Source organism: Sprattus sprattus (assembly GCF_963457725.1).
Source record: "Sprattus sprattus genome assembly, chromosome: 7".
NCBI classification, from domain to species: Eukaryota; Metazoa; Chordata; class Actinopteri; order Clupeiformes; family Clupeidae; genus Sprattus; species Sprattus sprattus.
The window spans coordinates 35,282,063-35,302,873 of NC_137926.1; the positions used below are offsets into that span (position 1 = coordinate 35,282,063).

General features: G+C 45.4%; 1 protein-coding gene across 1 annotated transcript in view; it reads right to left on the reverse strand.

The window, feature by feature from the left end:
• Positions 1–758: 758 nt before the first annotated feature.
• The window catches only part of ptprz1a (protein tyrosine phosphatase receptor type Z1a), a gene marked incomplete at both ends in the record, with an annotated part of 63,613 nt that continues 43,560 nt past the window's right edge, over positions 759–20,811 (reverse strand). The window contains 26 exons of the mRNA XM_080841821.1: positions 759–902; positions 1,122–1,257; positions 1,403–1,545; positions 2,106–2,258; positions 2,708–2,836; positions 2,988–3,061; positions 3,195–3,288; positions 3,444–3,590; positions 4,750–4,885; positions 5,000–5,163; positions 5,307–5,441; positions 5,745–5,879; positions 6,000–6,085; positions 6,170–6,266; positions 6,613–6,633; positions 7,302–7,387; positions 7,597–7,688; positions 9,624–9,756; positions 12,530–13,645; positions 13,848–14,468; positions 14,552–14,914; positions 14,978–15,101; positions 16,702–16,704; positions 16,891–16,979; positions 17,823–17,949; positions 18,265–18,449. Coding sequence (XP_080697947.1) covers positions 759–902; positions 1,122–1,257; positions 1,403–1,545; positions 2,106–2,258; positions 2,708–2,836; positions 2,988–3,061; positions 3,195–3,288; positions 3,444–3,590; positions 4,750–4,885; positions 5,000–5,163; positions 5,307–5,441; positions 5,745–5,879; positions 6,000–6,085; positions 6,170–6,266; positions 6,613–6,633; positions 7,302–7,387; positions 7,597–7,688; positions 9,624–9,756; positions 12,530–13,645; positions 13,848–14,468; positions 14,552–14,914; positions 14,978–15,101; positions 16,702–16,704; positions 16,891–16,979; positions 17,823–17,949; positions 18,265–18,449 — 4,733 coding nt within the window. The remainder of the gene's footprint in view (positions 903–1,121; positions 1,258–1,402; positions 1,546–2,105; positions 2,259–2,707; positions 2,837–2,987; positions 3,062–3,194; positions 3,289–3,443; positions 3,591–4,749; positions 4,886–4,999; positions 5,164–5,306; positions 5,442–5,744; positions 5,880–5,999; positions 6,086–6,169; positions 6,267–6,612; positions 6,634–7,301; positions 7,388–7,596; positions 7,689–9,623; positions 9,757–12,529; positions 13,646–13,847; positions 14,469–14,551; positions 14,915–14,977; positions 15,102–16,701; positions 16,705–16,890; positions 16,980–17,822; positions 17,950–18,264; positions 18,450–20,811) is intronic.

A 20,811-nucleotide genomic window follows, 5' to 3' on the forward strand; every position in this document is an offset into this window, starting at 1 on the left:
TAGCTGCTCATGTTTAATTTGTGTTGTGTATGAGACCTGCCAAAAAAACGCCACGCCATAGCTGGTTTTGTTTTTATTTTTATTTTTTTGCTTGTTTAATCCTACCTATCTGCTACCTGTCATAGGCAGCAGCGTTGTATTGACATAGAACTAGGAGTCAGTACACCATATCAAGTCTTCAACGAAGTACAAAATATTGTGATGTCAGAAACATGTCAACAGTTCGAATGATTTCAACTAAAGTATTAGAACTCCACCATATGGCCGATCACTAGAGGTTTCACAGTAGTAAAATATCAAAATCTAACATATAAATAGAAATTTGGTCCGTTTTATTGGTTTCTATTATACTATTTACATATTAGAACATTATTCCTCCTTGTCTTAATCCACTTACAGACATAAAGCAAAATAACCACTTTGTATTTACAATTTTTGTGTGGAAAAACTGTGGCTCATCTGAGGTCACTACAAAATAGACTAACAAAATAATTCTCTGTAAAAATGCTGTGTTCCCTTTTTTATTGAGATGAAAGCCAGTGAGTCTGAAAATCTAGAAAGAGTTAGTAAGAAGTTAACAGGAGAAAAAACCAAACCATTTTGGAGAGTATTAGTCATGGCCATTACAAGCACAAGGTAAATATACAAGGCACACGCTCCAAGAATGCTTCACATCCATCTGTGGAGAAATCCTTTAAGTTGTTTGGGGGGGGGGGGGGGGGGATATCTGTCTCAGGAGTGGAGGCTGGTTACCATGGTTACACAAGGGACTCCAGACTCTCTGCGGCACAGGCCAAGCCTCCTGGGACTGTCCCGTTGTTGTCAGCAGACTGGAGCATCTTCTGATCGTCCTGGGTGCTCACCAGATTCAGGATGGCTTTGTACAGGAACTGGCACTGCTCCTGCCAAGGACAAGGAAGTAAGGAGAGAAACACTCAGTCATATGCCATCATGGTCTTCAACAATAATAAACCTCAGTAGTATCATGTGCATACATTTTAAAACAGAAAACATTGGTTTTATTGGCTTTATAGTGAGTATATATTGCTAACATTAAAATATAAACATTTAAAGGTTGTGAAAGGCTGTAAAACTTAAAAAATGAAATTGAGAAGGCATACAATGTCAGTGAAGACACCAGGTCTCATGAGGTTGGTCATCCTGGCCACCTGGTACACATCCACAGACCCCTCTGCCTCCAGCTGTCTCACCAGAGAGGAAAGAGCACAGTAGGTTCCGGCAGTCACACCACCACACCTACAGGATCACATCAGAGAACATCTTAAGAACCTACATATTGTTGTATATGGATGTTCATAATGCACTTCACCTCATATGAACAACAAACAATCATATTGCTTAACAGACGGTCAGATTGCCCGGGAGATCAGGGGACACCTACTCATCGTGCACAACCACAGGACCATCTCTGGAGCTGCTCTCCTCCCTCACAATGTTGATGACCTCAAACGTGTTGCTGATGGGGCTGTCAGGGTTAGGCCAGCGGGGGCAGCGGTAGTGCCTCACCTCCACAACATAATCATCCTACACACACATGACATTAGTTGATTGGGAATGTAATGGTGTGTGCATCACACACAAGACATTCATTGATTGTGGATGTAACGGTGTGTGTATGCACTAGTGCTCTGTTTGTTGGTACAGATGGCACCATATCTTTGGACTGAAGACTAACAGATGTGTCTCAGTAGAACGTGTCAAGCACTGAACACTTTTTTCACTGCATCCAATTCAGGTGAGGATGTGATCCCCTTATGTATTGCTCTCAGCCCTCTTTATTGTCATTTCTTGTGTATTGCTTAGTGATTTGTTTATACTACAGACTCCCAACATAGGTGTCAGGGAGGGAATGAGGCAATGCATAGTTTATTGACATCCAGGTTGCTAAAAAAATCTTTTGGAAACTATTCACTTTTTTGTCGTATCAGCTATGAACCAAATATTAAGTGTGAAGCTGACAGCCTTTGTGTTCATATCAAGCATCAGACCTTTTGTGAAAACTGGAATTAGTTGAGCATATGAATGTTATACATGTGTATATGTGTGTGTATAAATATATATATTCAATATATTAACTCTCTCACTTGGGTGGCCTCCAGGGTATACTCTTGTATTACAAGCATCTCCTCATTGGACAAGCAGACATGGTTTTCCCCCGTAAAGGTGACCGTGAATGTCTCATAACTGATTGGCTGGGCTCGGCTGGGCCAATAAACGAATGGCTCTGCTTCATGTGTCTGCAAGGGGAAAACAGGAACATGTCAAAGGGGGTACAGTAAGGGGAGAACAGGAACATGTGAAAGGGGGTACAGTAAGGGGAGAACAGGAACATGTCAAATGGGGTACAGTAAGGGGAGAACAGGAACATGTCAAATGGGGTACAGTAAGGGGAGAACAGGAACATGTCAAATGGGGTACAGTAAGGGGAGAACAGGAACATGTGAAAGGGGGTACAGTAAGGGGAGAACAGGAACATGTCAAAGGGGGTACAGTAAGGGGTGAACAGGAACATGTCAAATGGGGTACAGTAAGGGGAGAACAGGAACATGTCAAATGGGGTACAGTAAGGGGAGAACAGGAACATGTCAAATGGGGTACAGTAAGGGGTGAACAGGAACATGTCAAATGGGGTACAGTGAGGTTCCTCCCAGATGGAGGAGCTCTGATGGGGATCCAGGGCACTTACGGACTGTGCCATATCGGGCAGTGTGATGATGACCTGGGCATTATGATCCCAAATCATCCTCCAGAAGTCCTTTATGGTAGAAGGCAGAGGATTCTGGGTCACAATGAATTCATTGCTCCGGCAATACCCCTAAAAATATAGAATTTATGGTGTCATGACTACAGGTCCATTCTGTTACAGTTGTTCATTCTGTAAACACTCCTGTGGCACAGGAAACTAGGTATTCAAAAGCTAAATCATTTGTCCATCATAAGTTTGTATTGCGGTACTCCGTTCTTACCATGATATATGAGGCATTGATGTAGTCTGAGGTTTCTCCAGCTACTGAGCTGAGACGAACTCTGGATCTCTCAACTGGAGAGCATAATTAAGGTTCCATTAGATATGAGGGTGACTATTTAGAGGACATCCATAAAGCATGAAAGTTTTATTCCTCCATACGCTTTATACTCTAGATAATCAAATCCATGAGCGTGTGAACACTCACTGGGGATTAAAGAGGAGCTTCTGTTCTTCTCTCTGTTGGTCTGGTTCAGGGCTGTCGTGAAGTCACACTGCTTGGCACTTGACTGGCTCACCAGCTAGAAAACAGCAATACTGTGTCAAAATGCACCCCTTTGTATAGTCTTACACTTGCTCAAATGTCTATGTGTAACTGTGTTGTATTTACATACTGCCAACACTACTACTTCCCTCAAAAATAAGACAAAGTGCCTCAGTAGTAAACAGGCTTTACCTCAAACTGTGTCTCTAGATGTGTTTTGCCTGAAGGCCCGGGCGTCAGGAGCTCATTGACGTAGCCATGAATGCGGCTGGTGGGCACGTCAGTGTCTTTGCTCCAGATGGCCTCCATCAGAGCGTCATGAATGAACACATACTGCTCCTGAGTTTGCAGTAAAGAGGAAACAAACACTCCATAAAACGTTCAAAACTTGTCCATCAGAAATATAATGGCATACTGTTACATAAGCACCCTCACTCAACACAATACAGGGTATGCATTGATGTCACCTTCCTCTCCACTGTCTTTCAATTAAGCAATATAGCACGAGTGGGGTAGGTAAGGGATAATCCCACGGGTGGTGTTCGGCCGTAGCCACCGAGGCCGCAGGCCGAGTGGCGTAGGCAAAAACACCCGTGGGATTATCCCTTACCTACCCCACTCCCACGAGTGCTATATTGCTTTTATAAAACAATTCTACCGTCAACAAATTAACATTTCAACACAAATGTATTGATTAAAAATGGTTTATTTCGCCATCGTTTCTCTGCAACAAAAATTGCTCCATTGTCAACGTCTTGGTTTGGAATTTTAAGAATTTTGAATTAACGGTTATCATCAACGCAAATTTTTCATCGCGGAGTGATTTATTATTAGCAGTGAAAAGTCCCGTAACTGTTGGTGTGTTGACAAATAACCTATAGCATGGAACATCTCTCGTCCAATCAGAAAAGTCCCGTAACTGTTGGTGTGTTGACAAATAACCTATAGCATGGAACATCTCTCGTCCAATCAGAAACAGCTAATTTACGCGATAGAACCCAATTGTTTTATAATTAAGCAATATCACACGAGTGGGAGTGGGGTAGGTAAGGGATAATCCCACGGGTGGTGTTCCGCCGTAGCCACTGAGGCTGCAGGCTGAGTGGCGTAGGCAACAACACCCGTGGGATTATCCCTTACCTACCCCACTCCCACTAGTGCTATATTGCTTTTATAAAACAATTCTACCGTCAACAAATTAACATTTCAACACGAAGTTATTGATTAAAAATGGTTTATTTCGCCATTGATTCTCCGCAACCAAAAATAGTTCCATTATCAACGTCTTGATTTGGATTTTTAAGAATTTTGAATAAACGGTTATCATCAATGCAAATTTTTCATCGCAGAGTGATTTATTATTAGCTGTGAAAAGTCCCGTAACTGTTGGTGTGTTGACGTATAACCTATAGCATGGAACGTCTCTCGTCCAATCAGAAACAGCTAAATTACACGATAGAACCCAATTGTTTCCCCAATTGTTTCTCCCAGGCTTCACCTCAGTCTGCACTAAGTAGTTCCTTTGGGTTCGGATGTGCTTGAGGAATCCCATGACACTGACTGTCCCCTGCTCTGCGATCTGTTTCAGCATGCTGTCCAGCACAATGTAGGTGCCCGTCCTGCCCACTCCAGCACTGCACGCACACAAGAGCACACAAGTAGAGAGTGAGAAAGACATGAAATCAGCCACATTGGCAGTTTCTCCTGTTCAGTGCTATAGTAGACAAAGACAGACAGATCCCACCCACCTGCAATGCACCAGCACAGGCCCCATGTCCGCTCTCCACGCCGAGGAAGACTTTTGGACGAAGGTGAGGAGAGGCAGACAGTATTCGGGGACTCCCATGTCAGGCCACTGTGTGTAATGGTACTGTACTACTGTCCTCTCATTGGAGCGGCCTCTCTGGGAACCCTGAGGAGAAGAGCGGCTGCTCAGTAATCTCATCTAATTCACAGGGCAATGCTGAACATATGATTCTACTGTGTCTAGAGACAAGCTTAATGAATACGCTTCTGCACTATGTTGGCAGTACTGTGAGAGGTTTGTGATCTGACCTTCTTGATGGACGTGTTCCTCAGAGTGAAGGTTCTGACTGTGTAGTAGGCCAGGACTTTGGTGCTCTTCACCGTCACCAGGAAACAGCCATATTCCTCTTGAATCTCCATGGGCCAGTACTGATCACACTTTCTCTAGAATAAACAGAACTCGTAACATCACATTTGGCTAACTAGCATCTTGAATAACAGTTTGTTCTGGTTTTCAGTTATAGTTAGAATGAATTTTTCTGGAATTTTCCACCTCAAACACGAGGTGAACATGTTATTTTGACAACCTTATTAAATATCACAACCGACTTAGGTACATGATCCCAAAGTACCACAAAACACACTTAGTAGCCCACTATACGCATTACCCTAGCTTTGATCTAAAAGACAGAAGGAAACCGCTAATGAAATGATTATTATCAAAGAGAGTTTACAGTAGAAACTCACCCGACCCTTCTCCACCAGGTTGGTGATCATCACAATCACCCCCACGTTCTGCTCCCACACCATCCTCCAGAAGTCCTCCGTGCTGGCCTTGAGCGGGCCCTGGGCTGCAATGTAGACCCTGGGCTTGTTGAAGCCCTACAAAAGGGAGTGGTCATTAGAATATCGCAGAGATTTCTATATGATAGGAAAAGGTGGCCGAAATGAAATATCACAATTGGTTGAGGTGGACAGCAAGAGTGTGAAACAGTGACTTACATCCACAAAATTGGCATTGATATAATCTCCAGCAGTCTTCCCGTCCTTATCAGGTTGGGGTGATAATCTGACACGGCTGTGGTCGTCTGAAATAATGACAATCAGATAACCGTGCCTAGTGTGATGTGCCTCTGTGAGTATTCAGTATGAAGGTGTTGTGTCTTTCTTACAGGCCAGGATGTTGATGTATCTGTTCTTGTTCTTGTTGTCTGGGTGGTTTGAGATGTCTGTGGTCGCTCCCAGGTCTACGCAGCAGGCCTGTACCTCCTGGGAAAGAACAGAGTCAGCCCAATTAACAAACTGGCTTTAAGACAGCAGTGCAGTTAAACAGCAACCACTCTTCTGAAGGCCCACATCTCCCAACAGTGCTTTACTTTAGCGCGTCCAACGTAAGACACTTATAAACATCACAGCAGTGGTGATGGCTGTACCACCTTTATGACATAACATACATTGGCATTCATGTATGTTAGTGTCATGCTTATTCAATGCTTATGAGTTGGTTATTTGGCTCTTATGTGTGGGGGAAACCTTCAAAAGTACATTGAACTGAAATTAAACTTGGGTGTTGGGTGCAGGGCAGAAGCACGTGAGAAAGGGTTGTGTGTCTTACCTCAAAATACTCTTTCAGTATCTAAGAGGTGGGTTGAGAATGAGAGCAGAGGGCACAGTAATGAACACTCACACAACAACAAACAGAGTGCAAAATTATAAATAAGCATCAGCACAGGAGTATGACAAGACATCATGCATTAAGTGGGTTTCACATGGTATATATATATCACAGATATACATTACGTGCGGTAAAACATGCCAATGGGGCTTGTATCAATTTGTGCAACATATTGAATATCATTCACTTGACTTTACAGTCATAAATATTTGGTTATTTGGCTTATTTCATTAATTTTAAAACAAATGAAAGGTCGGGTTAGTCAGCCAGACTAATTGCCCACAGAGTAAGAGACTGAAAATGCAATTTATGGGATGTGAAGGAAATGAACAGTGAAAGCAGTGTGCAGTCCAGTTTATTACACATGCTTGAGTCAACAAAAAATAGATCAATGACAAGCAATGAACCTCAGACCAATGACACATCTTCTGATGCACTGCATCCGTATGAACCTCAGACCAATGACACATCTTCTGTAATATCGTAATATCGATTTCAGATGCTCTCATTTCTCGCAATTTTGAAGAGTTACAGTGGAAGAATGGCAGGTCAAAGGCTGGTCTCTTAACCATACCTTCATTTTAATTTATTCTGGAAGAGGCTATCTTTTGATATCAAAGAGAACCCACCTCAAATTCTTGAGAGAAAGAATTTGCATTGTGAAGCTCCTCCACATGTTGGACAAACTCCTTCACTGAGAGTGCTTTGTGTTCATCTGGGGAACAAACAGGGAAAGAAGGAGGGAATGTTTAAAACAAAAAAGCTTAGTTTGGCGCTATATAAATAAAATTGAATTAAATTAAATTAAATTTAATTGAATTTAAACAGCTGCAAACATCAGTGGCATCGATGCATTGCATGCTCTCAGTAGTCTGTGTTGATATTTGTTTGTGTTTGTGCCTGAGTGCACTTCCTGTGTTTTACCTGAGGGGGTCATTAAGGGTGAAGGTGGAGTGGACACAACTCTTGGTGACGTGTTGTCTTCTATGTAAAGGTGAGCAGTCTGAAAACATTTCCTGCAATGACAAAGAGCAGTTATAAGGAGATCTGAGAGCATATATCAGCAACACATTTCCATTCATTCTCTGTTTTTCTTCTTCCTCTCTCTCTCTCTCCTTCTCTCTCTCTTTCAGCCTAGCATGTATACTGTGTTTTAACATTATTTGCAATCATGACAACAAGCCCATGAAAACTGAGGTGAAACATCATTTTGAATTTGCAATAAAATGAGGATCCAAAATTGTTTTGTGAAATACAAAAGCATACACCCGGTATTTAATTTTAATCAGGATAAAAACACAAATACAAAAAGATGTTTTATTAAATCCCCAATAGATTTTTTTTAAAGCATCAACCGAAAGATCTTTTGGTGAACAACTTCGTCTGAGGGATTAAACACCACAAAAATGTCTCCCAGATTGAATCTAGGAGTTTTAAGACACAACTGGAGCTCACATCAAAAGCACAGCTGCAGAGTAACCAAATGAGCACCGTGTCCCCTGAAAGGAACAAGGCAAGAACACGAAGCACATAACTCAAATCCTCAGCATCTTACACGGCCAGAACATGCCTTGCTCGTGTCGGATGCAATCTAGAGCGGCCCCTTTTTCAGGGCACGCTTCAGTTCCCTCAGCCTGATGCCAAGGCACAAACAAATCAATGTGTCGGAGGTCTTAATCTCCCTGCTCCAAGATTACCAGCTTAACGTTCACAGTCTTCACAGTGCAACAACAAACGTCAAACAAGGCAAGACATGTTTCCAAGCTCAATGTTTGAAGACTGAATGAAAATGTACAGTTGCATGGGGCTTGTTCACTTACACTCTAAATACTAGCCTTTTGATAGGATTTACAAAGTTGCTTATTTCGCGGTTGGATTTGAGAATATGCCAAGCAACCATGGAAAACACCATGGCTGCTTCTGCTTCTGATGAAACAGCTCAAATGCAGCTATAAATATTAAGGTGTAAACACCATAATAATGCTACTATTTTTACCACTTCAAGTTGATTTTTTATAACATTCAGTGTATTTCTTGTGGAGTTCCTTTTTTTGCAAGGACAAACATATATACGTTAGTTTGAGAAGCGCCTCCCTGAATACAGTAACACAGCCTGCATTCGGATATCTTTCAGGCAAATAGTCTGGTGATAGGCCTTCAATAGGTGTTGTTTTTTTCATGGATTTTGTCAGTGTCAGTGAGAGGGCACAGGAGAGTGATTGGACCTGGGATTTAAGAGATTAGGGCTCCCAGGAAGACAAACAAATATCAGGGTCTGATGAAGCTGACTGACCCTTCACCTTTGCTCCTTCTGCCCCTATACACACTTTTCTCCTCTATACATACACACTTCCCTCCCTCCGTGCACACACATATACAGATACATATACTAGTAACAACTCATCTTAGAACTACAGATAAATAACAATATGACTGAAATTAAAATGACTGTCTGACCACATAGAGCAGTTTAAAATCAAGTCAAACTGCTGTTAACCACATAGAGCAGTTTAAAATCAAGGCAAACTAAAGTTAACCACATAGAGCAGTTTAAAATCAAGTTAAACTGCTGTTAACCACATAGAGCAGTACATAGTATTTGTGTGTGTATCTGTGTGTGTGTGTGTGTGTGTGTGTGTGTTTGTGAGTGTGAGTGTGAGTGTGAGTGTGAGTGTGAGTGTGAGTGTGTGTGTGTGTGTGTGTGTGTGTGTGTGTGTGTGTGTGTGTGTGTGTGTGTGTGTGTGTGTGTGTGTGTGCAAGTGTGCGTGTGAGTGTGAGTGTGTGTGTGTGTGTGTGTGTGTGTGTGTGTGTCTGTGTGTGTGTGTGTGTGTGTGTGTGTGTGTGTGTGTGTGTGTGTGTGTGTGTGTGTGTGTGTGTGTGTGTGTGTGTGTGTGTGTGTGTGTGTGTGTGTGTGTGTGGGTGGGTGTGGGTGGGTGTGTGTGTGTTCTCACCTCCAGTAGATGAGGATGCCTACGAGTACAATAAGCCCAACCAGTGTGAGGGTAGACACCACAGCCAGTGGCACCACTGCTTTCCTCTGGCCTGCCAAAGCCACCCGAGACTCATGACTACTGTTACTGGCCTCTTAAGACAGAGAGAGAGAGAGATAGAGAGAGAGAGGGGAGAAGAGAGAGAGAGAGAGAGAGGGAGATGTTAACATACAAATCCACTCTGTACTGTTTTAGCCCACCGCTACATTGGAGCATTCTCCAACAATACTGGGAAAGAACAGGACAAATCAGAGTCATGTCTTCATAAAGGCTATCAGTTGCATAACAGGTGAACTTTTTTGATCAGTTAGGTTATCCCTAGGTAAAAAACAATGGACACAATACCCCTCGCACTACCAGTTCCTGGACATGCTGCTACCCTGTTTACACAGGCACCTAACCTCTCACTACTTCATATACACAGGTGCTCAGAGCAAGAGAGAGCAAGAGAGAGCTGAGGATCTGAACAAATACTAATTTGAAGTGTTATCTCTGACATACAGCCTAACTAATAACACAGAGCTGAATACAAGTCTGTTTTAGTGCTAGTATCTCATTGAATTGATGACAAGTGGGGAAACAACTGCTGATTTGAAGAAACGCCAGTGTACAAGAAATATGTTTGGTTAGGAAATAATCAGAAGACACTAGGATTTGAGTAGGTGAATGGACAAGGCATCTTCATTAGACACTAGTAAAGGAGTAGTGAACGAACAAGGCATCTCCGCAACCCACACCAATAAAAGCTCTAAGAGTGCCTGCTGGTGCATTTGGGAGATGATTGTCGAATCACAGCCTTTACAGACAGCTCAGCTTGATACTGCGAAAGTATTTGGTAATTGTATGTGGACATCTTTCTCTCTTTTGAATATCTCTCAAGGGTGCTTGGACTGACCTTTCGAGACACTATGTCTCTAATGCTGCAGTTCTGTTCAGTTTGATTGGCTGTTGCTATGGTGAATTCAGAAACGTTTAGGCACGCTGTTACCACAACAGTGACCTTAACGGAAGTGTCACAAACATACTGTTGAGAAAATGTTGGGTTGTGAAAATACAGGGTTAAGGCAACACATGACTTAGGGAAACTAGGGTTAAGAGCTGAGGGATGTATGAGCATAGACGCAATCCTTTCTTGAGATGCATTCTGGGTGATTTACCAATGTGCTTTTAGATACAGATTACATCTGAGTGCCCCTTGTGATGGTGATTACTATCAGACATGCAAGCTTCTAATGTACGTGGCAATGGTAGTGGAGAGCTACCGTCTCATCATGTGAACACTTTCATCTCCATGGCAGACAGTTTGTCATCACCTTTGCACTCATTTCAACCCAGTACTGTGACAGTCATTTCAACTGACATCCACATATTGAATATTACTTACTGAAACTCTTCAATTCTGATCTGATATTAAAAAGTTCCACATTGTGATTTTGCCTTGAAAGCTTTTCCTTCTAGGAAAAATGTTTTTCGGTAATAAAGAGATTTGGCATCACCAGCAACAATATGTTTACTCTGCTTCATCACATGTATAAGTAGAACATACTGTATGAATCTAAAGCACTTTCGGGTCATCTCTCATCATGTACAATATAAGCTCCCTGAATTGCAAAAAAGCCGGCAGTAGGATATTGTAATCTATTTGTTTAACCTCTGATCTGCGGGGGCCCTTTGGCTGATATATGCTGGATCATAGGTCATAAATAATCCCAGTGGTTTTGTCTCTCAGATTATGACACTGTAATTGTCTTCTAACACAAACCACCCAATAAACAGTGTTGCCAGCTGTCATTCTGCTCAGACCTAACGTTCCAACATCTTCCAACATCACAGACCAGGTCTACCGACCTCAATTATTCAAAGCAAAACTCCAAAACTCTTTATTGTGGAGCCAGGCTCAATCGAACAATAAGGGCAAACACTATGCCACCGAACATCAGATTTAGAGAGTTCCTCTTACCCCAGTGTAAATCATAATGTCTCTTAATGACCAAACTAAAGGGACTGAATGTTGGCGCACATATCCCAATAACCGAGATGGAGTTCTCCTGCCACCTGCTGGACATCTTTAATCTGGTAAAAATCTTTGAAAGCTACATTTTGAAAGCTAATTCATTTTAAAGAAGTTCCACTTTATCAAATGTCATTTTCATTTCCATTTTTTATATAAGGCAGATCATGGCAGATAAAGAATTGTTTCTGGCCAACTGAATTAGAATAGTGCTGTCATTTCAAATAATATGTATTAATAACCAAATGTTCCATTTATTTACATTTATGGCCAATAGACAATATGTACCCATTTTACCCAGTATGTACCCATGATGGAAAAAGCTGTTTGTTTTGTTAGTGTTCATTCATGTCACTGGCAAAACAAAGCAGTGATACAGATAAATAATATGACAGAGAATGCTGTATCATCACTGGTGCATGTGTGGACTATGGGAAAGCACATACTTGCCTCTGCTGCCAGGACCTGTGATGACTAATGCACGCACACACTGGGTTAGATCATGTTTGATGGTGGTCACATGACATGTTAATACAAAACAGACCAAGAAAGAATGATGGTAGTGATGAGGTTCTTCTCAGGAGTTGTGCTATGTTGTTAGGAGGACTAGAAGCAGAAATGACCTGAGACCTTACTGCAGGGCTCCATGGGTTAGATGGCTTGACCTAGAACAAGTCTTTCAGGCAGACAGTGATGGGTGGTTAGTGGCTATGTGTTACCCAAAAGCTCCTGAGTCTTTCTCTGTGCTCCTCTGGACAGGGGAGCAGTCTGACCAGGGTGTTGCCGTCTTCACCTGGTCGTCGGCCTCTTGAGATGAGATGAGGACCTGTGCTGTTCAGAGCTGTGTGATCTTTACCTGCTACCGGCTCCTCCTCCTCATCCTCCTCTTCCTCCTCTGAATCCCTCTCGATTCGCTCTGGGATGCTGAAATCCGAGGACGTCTCGCTGTCGGTAAGGCGCTCCTGCCCCGAGCCACTCTCCTCATCCCCCACCCCCACGGCCCAAGGCTGCCCGCTCATCACCGTGGTGATGGCACTCTCGGTCACACTCTCGCTCTCGAAGTAGAAGGAGGACGAGTGCTCCTCCTCGTTGTGGTCGGCCTCCCCGGGGATGGCGGCAGGGGAGGGAGGAGCAGAGGTGAGGGTGTGGGGCAGCGTGCTCTCCTCACCTGAGGCTGAAGCCTGGCCCCGCTCCCACTCCTGATCCACGGGGGCCCAGCCAGACGCGCTGCTCTCCAGCGGGCCCCCGGTGGGCAGCGGGGCCCCAGAGCTGGCCTGAGAGGGTGAGGCAGAGGGGGATGGGGTTGAGGGGGTGAAGGGTGGGGAGGTGGCCCCGAGGGTTGGGAGGGTCTGGCTGTACACAGGGCTGGTGGCTGCAACAGAAACAAGCACATCACTACAGGGCTGGAAGCCACAGAGAGGAGCTGCACTGGACAGAGGGGCCCCGCTGCACACGGTCTCAGCACTGGAGGCTGAAGAGAAGGACAGACATGGAGGTTCTAGAGGACTAGTGCAGGAGAAGAGAAGCAGGCCACTCGAGTCGCCACCGACAGGGAGACTGGAGCGCAGCTGGAAGAGAGAGGAGGCATGCAGAGAAGTCCCACTGAGGGCATGCAGGACGCCAGCGGAGGCTCCCCTCGTAGCGGACGGAGCTAACAGAGAGGAGTCTACCCACTCCACCACACCCACAGAGTCACCCAAGCTGCCTGAGAGAGAGGGAGTGAAGCCCAACACAGCCTCCGTCAGAGAGAGAGGGAGGGACGGCTGGAGAGAGGTGAGAGAGCTCAGTGGAAAGGCGGAGGCAAAGGGGTCAGACTCAGGCCACTGGGACCCCATGGCAGAGGGGTCGGGTAACGTGTGGAGCGGGAGAGTCTCACGAGACGCTATTGGCGGAACACCCAGTGCCACTGCTGCAGAACCCATAGACAAGGCTTCATCATCATCATCATCATCACCTTCATTAACACCATAACCTGTGTCATCACCATCACCACGACTACCACTAGAGACTTGGGTTGTTGCCCAGAGAGACACAAGGAGGGAGGAAGGAGGGGGGGAGGGGTTGAAGGGTGATGGGGAGAGGGTGGGGGCAGTGACGGTGACGTCATGGGACAGCAGCACAGACAGGTCATGCAAGAGCTCCAGACGCGGAGGGGACGTGGACAAGACTGTCACAGTACTGGAAGGAGGGGATGTGGACAAGACTGTCACAGTACTGGGAGGAGGGGACGTGGACAAGACTGTCACAGTACTGGGAGGGGACGTGGACAAGAGTGTCACAGTACTGGGAGGAGGGGACGTGGACAAGACTGTCACAGTACTGGGAGGAGGGGACGTGGACAAGACTGTCACAGTACTGGGAGGAGGGGACGTGGACAAGACTGTCACAGTACTGGGAGGAGGGGACGTGGACAAGACTGTCACAGTACTGGGAGGAGGGGATGTGGACAAGACTGTCACAGTACTGGGAGGAGGGGACGTGGACAAGACTGTCACAGTACTGGGAGGAGGGGATGTGGACAAGACTGTCACAGTACTGGGAGGAGGGGACGTGGACAAGACTGTCACAGTACTGGGAGGAGGGGACGTGGACAAGACTGTCACAGTACTGGGAGGAGGGGACGTGGACAAGACTGTCACAGTACTGGGAGGAGGGGACGTGGACAAGACTGTCACAGTACTGGGAGGAGGGGACGTGGACAAGACTGTCACAGTACTGGAAGGGGACGTGGACAAGACTGTCACAGTACTGGGAGGGGACGTGGACAAGACTGTCACAGTACTGGGGGGAGGCGGCTCAGACACAGGGGTGGCATGCAGACAGGGGAAGGTGGCAGAGGAGCCAAACATAGAGGGGGATGCAGGAGCTGTTCTCTCACCATTAAAGACCGGTTGGGTGGTCCTCAGGGGGACCAGGCTGAAGGCAGGAGCGGTGGTGGTGGTGGTGGGGAGATATGTGCTTTCACTGGTGGGCCGGAGAGCGATGTCAGGGTAGGAGGCCACGGGAGTGACCACCACTGGAACCTCCAGTGGACTCACGGTGGTGTACCGGCCACCAGATCCCTCAGAAGCAGTAACCGGGACAACCGCCTCCCTGACGTCCGCAGTGGCCGTTGTAGGAGATGTGACTTCAAACATGGTGGGAGCGGAAGTGGTCAGTGGGGAGTAAGCACGAGTGCTAGCGCTGGACCCCTCACTTAGGGGCACCTTGGCTGGGTTTGCTGTGCTGCTGCTGCCCCCTGCTGGTGGGACAGGGGTGGAGGTGGTGCTGGGCTTTAGGAGGGATGGATCTGCAGAGCTCTGGCCCCTGCGCTCCTCTCCTTGGGCAGTGAGAACAGGGAGTGGTGTGGTGGTGGACTGCTTGGGTGTGGTGGTCAGTGAGGGTGTGGTCGTAGTGATTCTGACCCCAAATGGGTTGGGATGGTAGTCCTATTGGGAACATACACAAGGAGACAGAGGAAAGGGGAGAGATGCTTTATATGAATAACCAGTAATAACCACTATCAAAACCAAAGGCTGCACACATTTATAAAAAATGCTGCCTGAGATTCTGGTTTAAGTATTAATGGGTATGTTATAGTGGTCCACTGGAGATGAACGCCTGGCGCTAACAAAGGCTGCATTAGATTATTACACTTTTCATTTTTCTTTTGTTTAAACTCTATCTAATCTCTTTTCATGCTTATGATGTTCCCTGTTTGTCATGACAAACGTGTCTGAATCACAAATAGACTACTGAAGAATATACAGCTGAGATATTTTGAATAAAACAATTATACATGTTGTCTCTGCACATTTCTACTTGACCAACATCTGACTAAGAATTTAATTTTTACCTCTTCGAACTCAAATGATTCGTCAGGATCAGGGTCTATCTCTGAAAGAAAATAGGTACAGTTAAAATACTTCACAAAAATTCCAGGTTCTACTGTTTTATGGAAAACAAATACACCAGGTTAAAATAATATATGATATTAATATTTCAGAGTATTAAAACAAAGGCCTAATGTTTATGTCCATTACCAACGCACAAGATGAGTAACGGTGTTATCACACACAGGTTATGTTAGAACCGAAAGGTTCTTTATGAAACAGAACCTTAGAAGAGATCATGGAAAACTGTAGTGTTGTTTATGAAACAGAACCTTCATGGGAAACTGTGTGTATTTGCATCCCCACAGAGTGCCACACAGACACACGCCACTTCAAGGAAGAGGCCACCAATGTGTGCTTTTGAACAATCTCTTGCTCAGGAAACACTTTTAGATATTGGTGCAAGCCGCTTAGAAGAATGTTGTTGCTCTTCATTCCCAGACTGGTCTACAGGGTGTGTGTTTAACACTAGGCTCCACTTTAGGCTCCAGGGACTTTATATTCACAAAGGTCACGTTCATATCTACAATCCTCTGGTGGAGGGGACAGAATGTTGCAATCTTTGTGGATATGTTGTTGTTGGTTTACACATCAGGTGAAAGGAAGAGAGAGAGAAACAAAACAAGGAAAGAGAGAGAGAGAGAGGGAGAGAGAGAGAGAGAGAGAGAGAGGGAGAGAGAGGGAGAGAGAGAGAGAGGGAGAGAGAGAGAGAGAGAGAGGGAGAGAGAGAGAGAGAGAGAGAGAGAGAGAGAGAGGAGAGAGAGAGAGAGAGAGAGAGAGAGAGAGAGAGAGAGAGAGAGAGAGAGAGAGAGAGAGAGAGAGAGAGAGAGAGAGAGAGAGAGAGAGAGGAGAGAGAGAGAGAGAGAGAGAGAGAGAGAGGGAGAGAGAGAGAGAGAGAGAGAGAGAGAGAGAGAGAGAGAGAGAGAGAGAGAGAGAGAGAGAGAGAGAGAGAGAGAGAGAGGGAGAGAGAGCTATATTAATGTTATGATAGAAATGCATTCTTCTTTTAAACACACGGTGAGAAGGTGTGACTGGGTGAGTGCAGGCTTGGTTGAGAATCACACAAGAGCAGGAGGGGGAGTGTGGCAACCCTCATGCAAGCCAACGGCCTCCCACACACACCACGCAGAGAGCCCAGGCAGTCAGCGCCGCTTACCTGCTGGACGGGTGACAGAGGTTACACAGAATGGGGGTCATGGTAGACGGATGAGTTTATGAAGCGCAGAGCGCGAAAACGTGAAAACGTGAAATGGCATCAGGTCGGGACACACGCTCAGAATGGACTGATGAGGGATCCTGGAGGAGGGTCTGTGTGGGGGGGGGTGCGGAACCATGGCATGGGCACGTTCTGAACGCCTGAGGAACCTAGCAGTGCACGAGAGGCACACCTGCCCCATTTGCCGGCACATTCAGAACCCACATGCTCCACAACATCTGGTGAGAAACACCACACCCATGCACATATACACTGAAATAGGCTGCACAGCAGTTTGACCAAGTCAGGTTAGTTTATTATCAGCAACAGACAGCACATACATAATATGACCAAATCCAAACTTAAACAGATGCTACATGTAAGCAAACAGCCATTGGCATGATGAGTTTAAAATGACCTTATTTCTTAAAGAGTAATACTAACATAAGGACGGCGACATTTCTTCACAGAAGCTACAGAAAGCATGCTGCCTCTTATGAGAAGACTACATGGCAATCCAACACTGACAGGCAAACAGTACGTAGGACTGAATACAGAACATGAACACATGCAATTTACACGTGCACTTGAAAGTCGACTTGGCACCCGTTAACAGAGAAAAAAGAGAAAGACAGTGAAAGCAGAAGAGTCTTTGCTATATCAGGGAATCACCTATCACAGGGCAGATATCACATGTTAAATTCTAGTGGGAAGAACCGCAGAGTTCTGTTTGATCACCCAAACCAAGTAGCAGTCTTCGATCCATCACTGCAAGTAATTTGGTGTTTTACCTTTTCTGATTGTATCAACAGTAGGTATGAAGAAAATAGCCTGGACTAGTTCACCTTTCAACCAGGAGGCACTCACTGAATTGCTTTCAAACATCTATGAACTCTCCAATGTCAAGGCTCCTAATCTAAAGTACAGAGACTGGTTTGCAATAGATTACCCTATGAGTAATGATGGGAAACTGATAGGTGTTGATTTAGATCTGAACATAAAGTTTGGGGGTTTGGGGAATAGACAGGGATTGTGAAATCAGTCTCCACGGAGACGGTGTCGGCGGGCTCAGTCAGTCTTACCGGGGTCATCCAGGGGCATGTCCACGATCAGCTGGTCGCTCATGCGGCCGTACAGACCATTGGTACACACAGCCACAACCTGTATCATATAGCTGGTGTTGGCCATCAGGTCCTGGATGATCGCCCCCTGGTGGCAGTCGGAAGAAGGCTTAGAGAGGGTACCCTCAAAAAAGGTCTACAATAGTTTTTTAATGAACTGTACATACATGCATCTTTGGATTTCCTGGTTTTAATATTTGACTTAGTATTCAATTTGGTAAAGTCAGCTGTGAATCATTTGGATCCATATGTAGTATAAGGTCATTGAGTTAGTAACTATTCTTATGTTCCTACCAACAGTGCATGATGTTGTAATTGTTGTTCCAATATTAGCACATAAACCATGGCTCTTGGGATGAACAGATGTGAGGTGAGAGCCGGCTCTCTGAGATCACATCCTTACCACATCCTGGTCTCCATCGGTCAGGTACTCCAAGGCGGGTGTGTCCTCTCTCTGTGTCTGGCGGTAGCTGATGGAGTACTTGTCAATGTTGGCATCATACACAGCTCGGGGCCGCTCCCAGATCACCAGCAGACTGGTGTAGTTGTGCGGCTCCGCCTGGACGTTCTCTGGCTCCGAGCTGCAGACTGGAGAGAAGAGAGACCCGTTAGAGCCTCAGGATGGCATGTGGGCTTGTGTAGGAGTAGGAGCTGAGTAAGAGTCTCTCAGGGTGCACATTGGGCTTGTGCAGGAGTAAGAGTTGAGTAAGAGTCTCTCAGGGTGCCCATTGGGCTTGTGTTGGAGTAAGAGTTGAGTAAGAGTCTCTCAGGGTGCCCATTGGGCTTGTGCAGGAGTAAGAGTTGAGTAAGAGTCTCTCAGGGTGCCCATTGGGCTTGTGCAGGAGTAAGAGTTGAGTAAGAGTCTCTCAGGGTGCCAAGTGGGCTTGTGCAGGAGTAAGAGTTGAGTAAGAGTCTCTCAGGGTGCCAAGTGGGCTTGTGCAGGAGTAAGAGTTGAGTAAGAGTCTCTCAGGGTGCCCATTGGGCTTGTGTTGGAGTAAGAGTTGAGTAGGAGTCTCTCAGGGTGCCCATTGGGCTTGTGTTGGAGTAAGAGTTGAGTAAGAGTCTCTCAGGGTGCCCATTGGGCTTGTGTTGGAGTAAGAGTTGAGTAGGAGTCTCTCAGGGTGCCCATTGGGCTTGTGTTGGAGTAAGAGTTGAGTAAGAGTCTCTCAGGCTTTATGCAATGAAGCTGTGCAGCTGTGCTGCTATCTCACAACTCACTGACTCTCCTCAAAAGATGAATCTGTCAGCACCTCTCTGGCTACCACAATGACAAGAGTCACACCCAGGCTTGGGAGGCATTTTAACTCATGGAACATAAATCTGACGTGCCATGCAGCAAACTCTGTTGATCCATTATCATCTCACTTCGGCACCTGCTCACAGCTGTTCACTTTCTGTGTCTGTTGCCTCTGACAAACTATAATACAGCGGCCATTGATCAAAACCGCTCTGGGAGTCTGATCCTAGGGAAGGAGCTTGTGAAACAAGACCAGGATGTTTTTGAAAGGAGCAAATCTGCAGTTGTTACTGACACTGTTGAATTGACCTTTCACCTTACCACGCTGTGCCCAAAGCAAATTCCACAACCTCGGTCCAATCGTGTAGTCATTCAAAATGATTCTGATTCTGATTCTAAATTTGAGCGTGTAGGTGAGTTAGGTGTTTTTTTTTTAATGAGAGCAAAATAAATGTGTTGACTATATGAGGGAATAATGCTCTCATTACACCGGCGTGATCTCAACAAATGGTGGGAAAAACACATTACATGATCCTCTTTCACCACAAGAGGGCAGTGTAGTCAAGAGGGCAGTGCAGGCTTCATTTCAAGGGGATGCCAGGGGAGCAAAGCCAATACACGTTGTGTGTGCATGTTCCACAGATCTGTGTATGCGTGCCCAGCTAACTGCGCATAACAACATGATCCTTGAGAAAATAGGCCAGCTGCATTCTGCATGGATACATCAGAGTGATGCGTGGAGGGATATGAGAAGAATGACAGAGGTTTAAAACTGCTGTCATCTCTTGAGCAAGGAGGTATGAAGCAATCAAACTGTGCAAACATTAGTAGTGGGAGTGAAGACAGTGCACCGATTCACCAATTTAAAGTCCTTTTCTATTTCTTCCACAGCAGAGGCTATAAGTAAAATGTAGGCATTGGTAAATACAGTGTAAAAAATGTACCGATTAGGCATTTTAATGTACAAAAGCCAAACCGAGTCTTCTGAGGGGACTGCTGGAGTCCATGAACAAGTGTGGTTATTTAATTGACTCTTTAGTGGAAGAAGGTGTACAAAATGACCATCTTCTGAAGAGGAATAAAGATATTATAACTTTATGCAGACAGGTTTCCCGTATTGACACGATGCGCTTGATTCTCTCACAGGAGAGTGGAAAAGCTCTAAGTGAACTAGTTCACAGTGACAGTTTCCAGTCCTAGCTCTAGCCAAACAGTCAATCAGGGAACAAGGTTAGTAAGACACGCTCACAGCTAGCTTCAGGGCAGGGAACCAATTCACTCCACAGCTAGTGAGAACATGTCCATAATCCGCCATGTCAGAGGGGCAATGACCTGATATTGAACTAAATTGACCCATGAATGGTGTACTGTAGTTTTAACATGACGTGTGAATGGTGTACTGTAGCTTTAACATGACGTGTGAAGCGTGAGGAGCCGGGCCAGCCCAACACTCTGCGTGTGGCATGCTGGAAGTGGGTCAAAACAGACTGCACTGTTTACAAACCCAAGAGTGCCCAGAGGGGGGGCGCAGAGACATGAATGCACAGACAGAAAAACGGTTTCATGGGCATTTGTGCAGACAATGGCAACATGGTTAACATTTGCTCATGTGACTTCCATACTCTTCAGAGCCGTGAGCCGGTTGAACGACTACAGGTTTCATGCAAACCTCAACTCAGCCAATGGTCAGCTTTCCAAATACTTTTGTTGTCT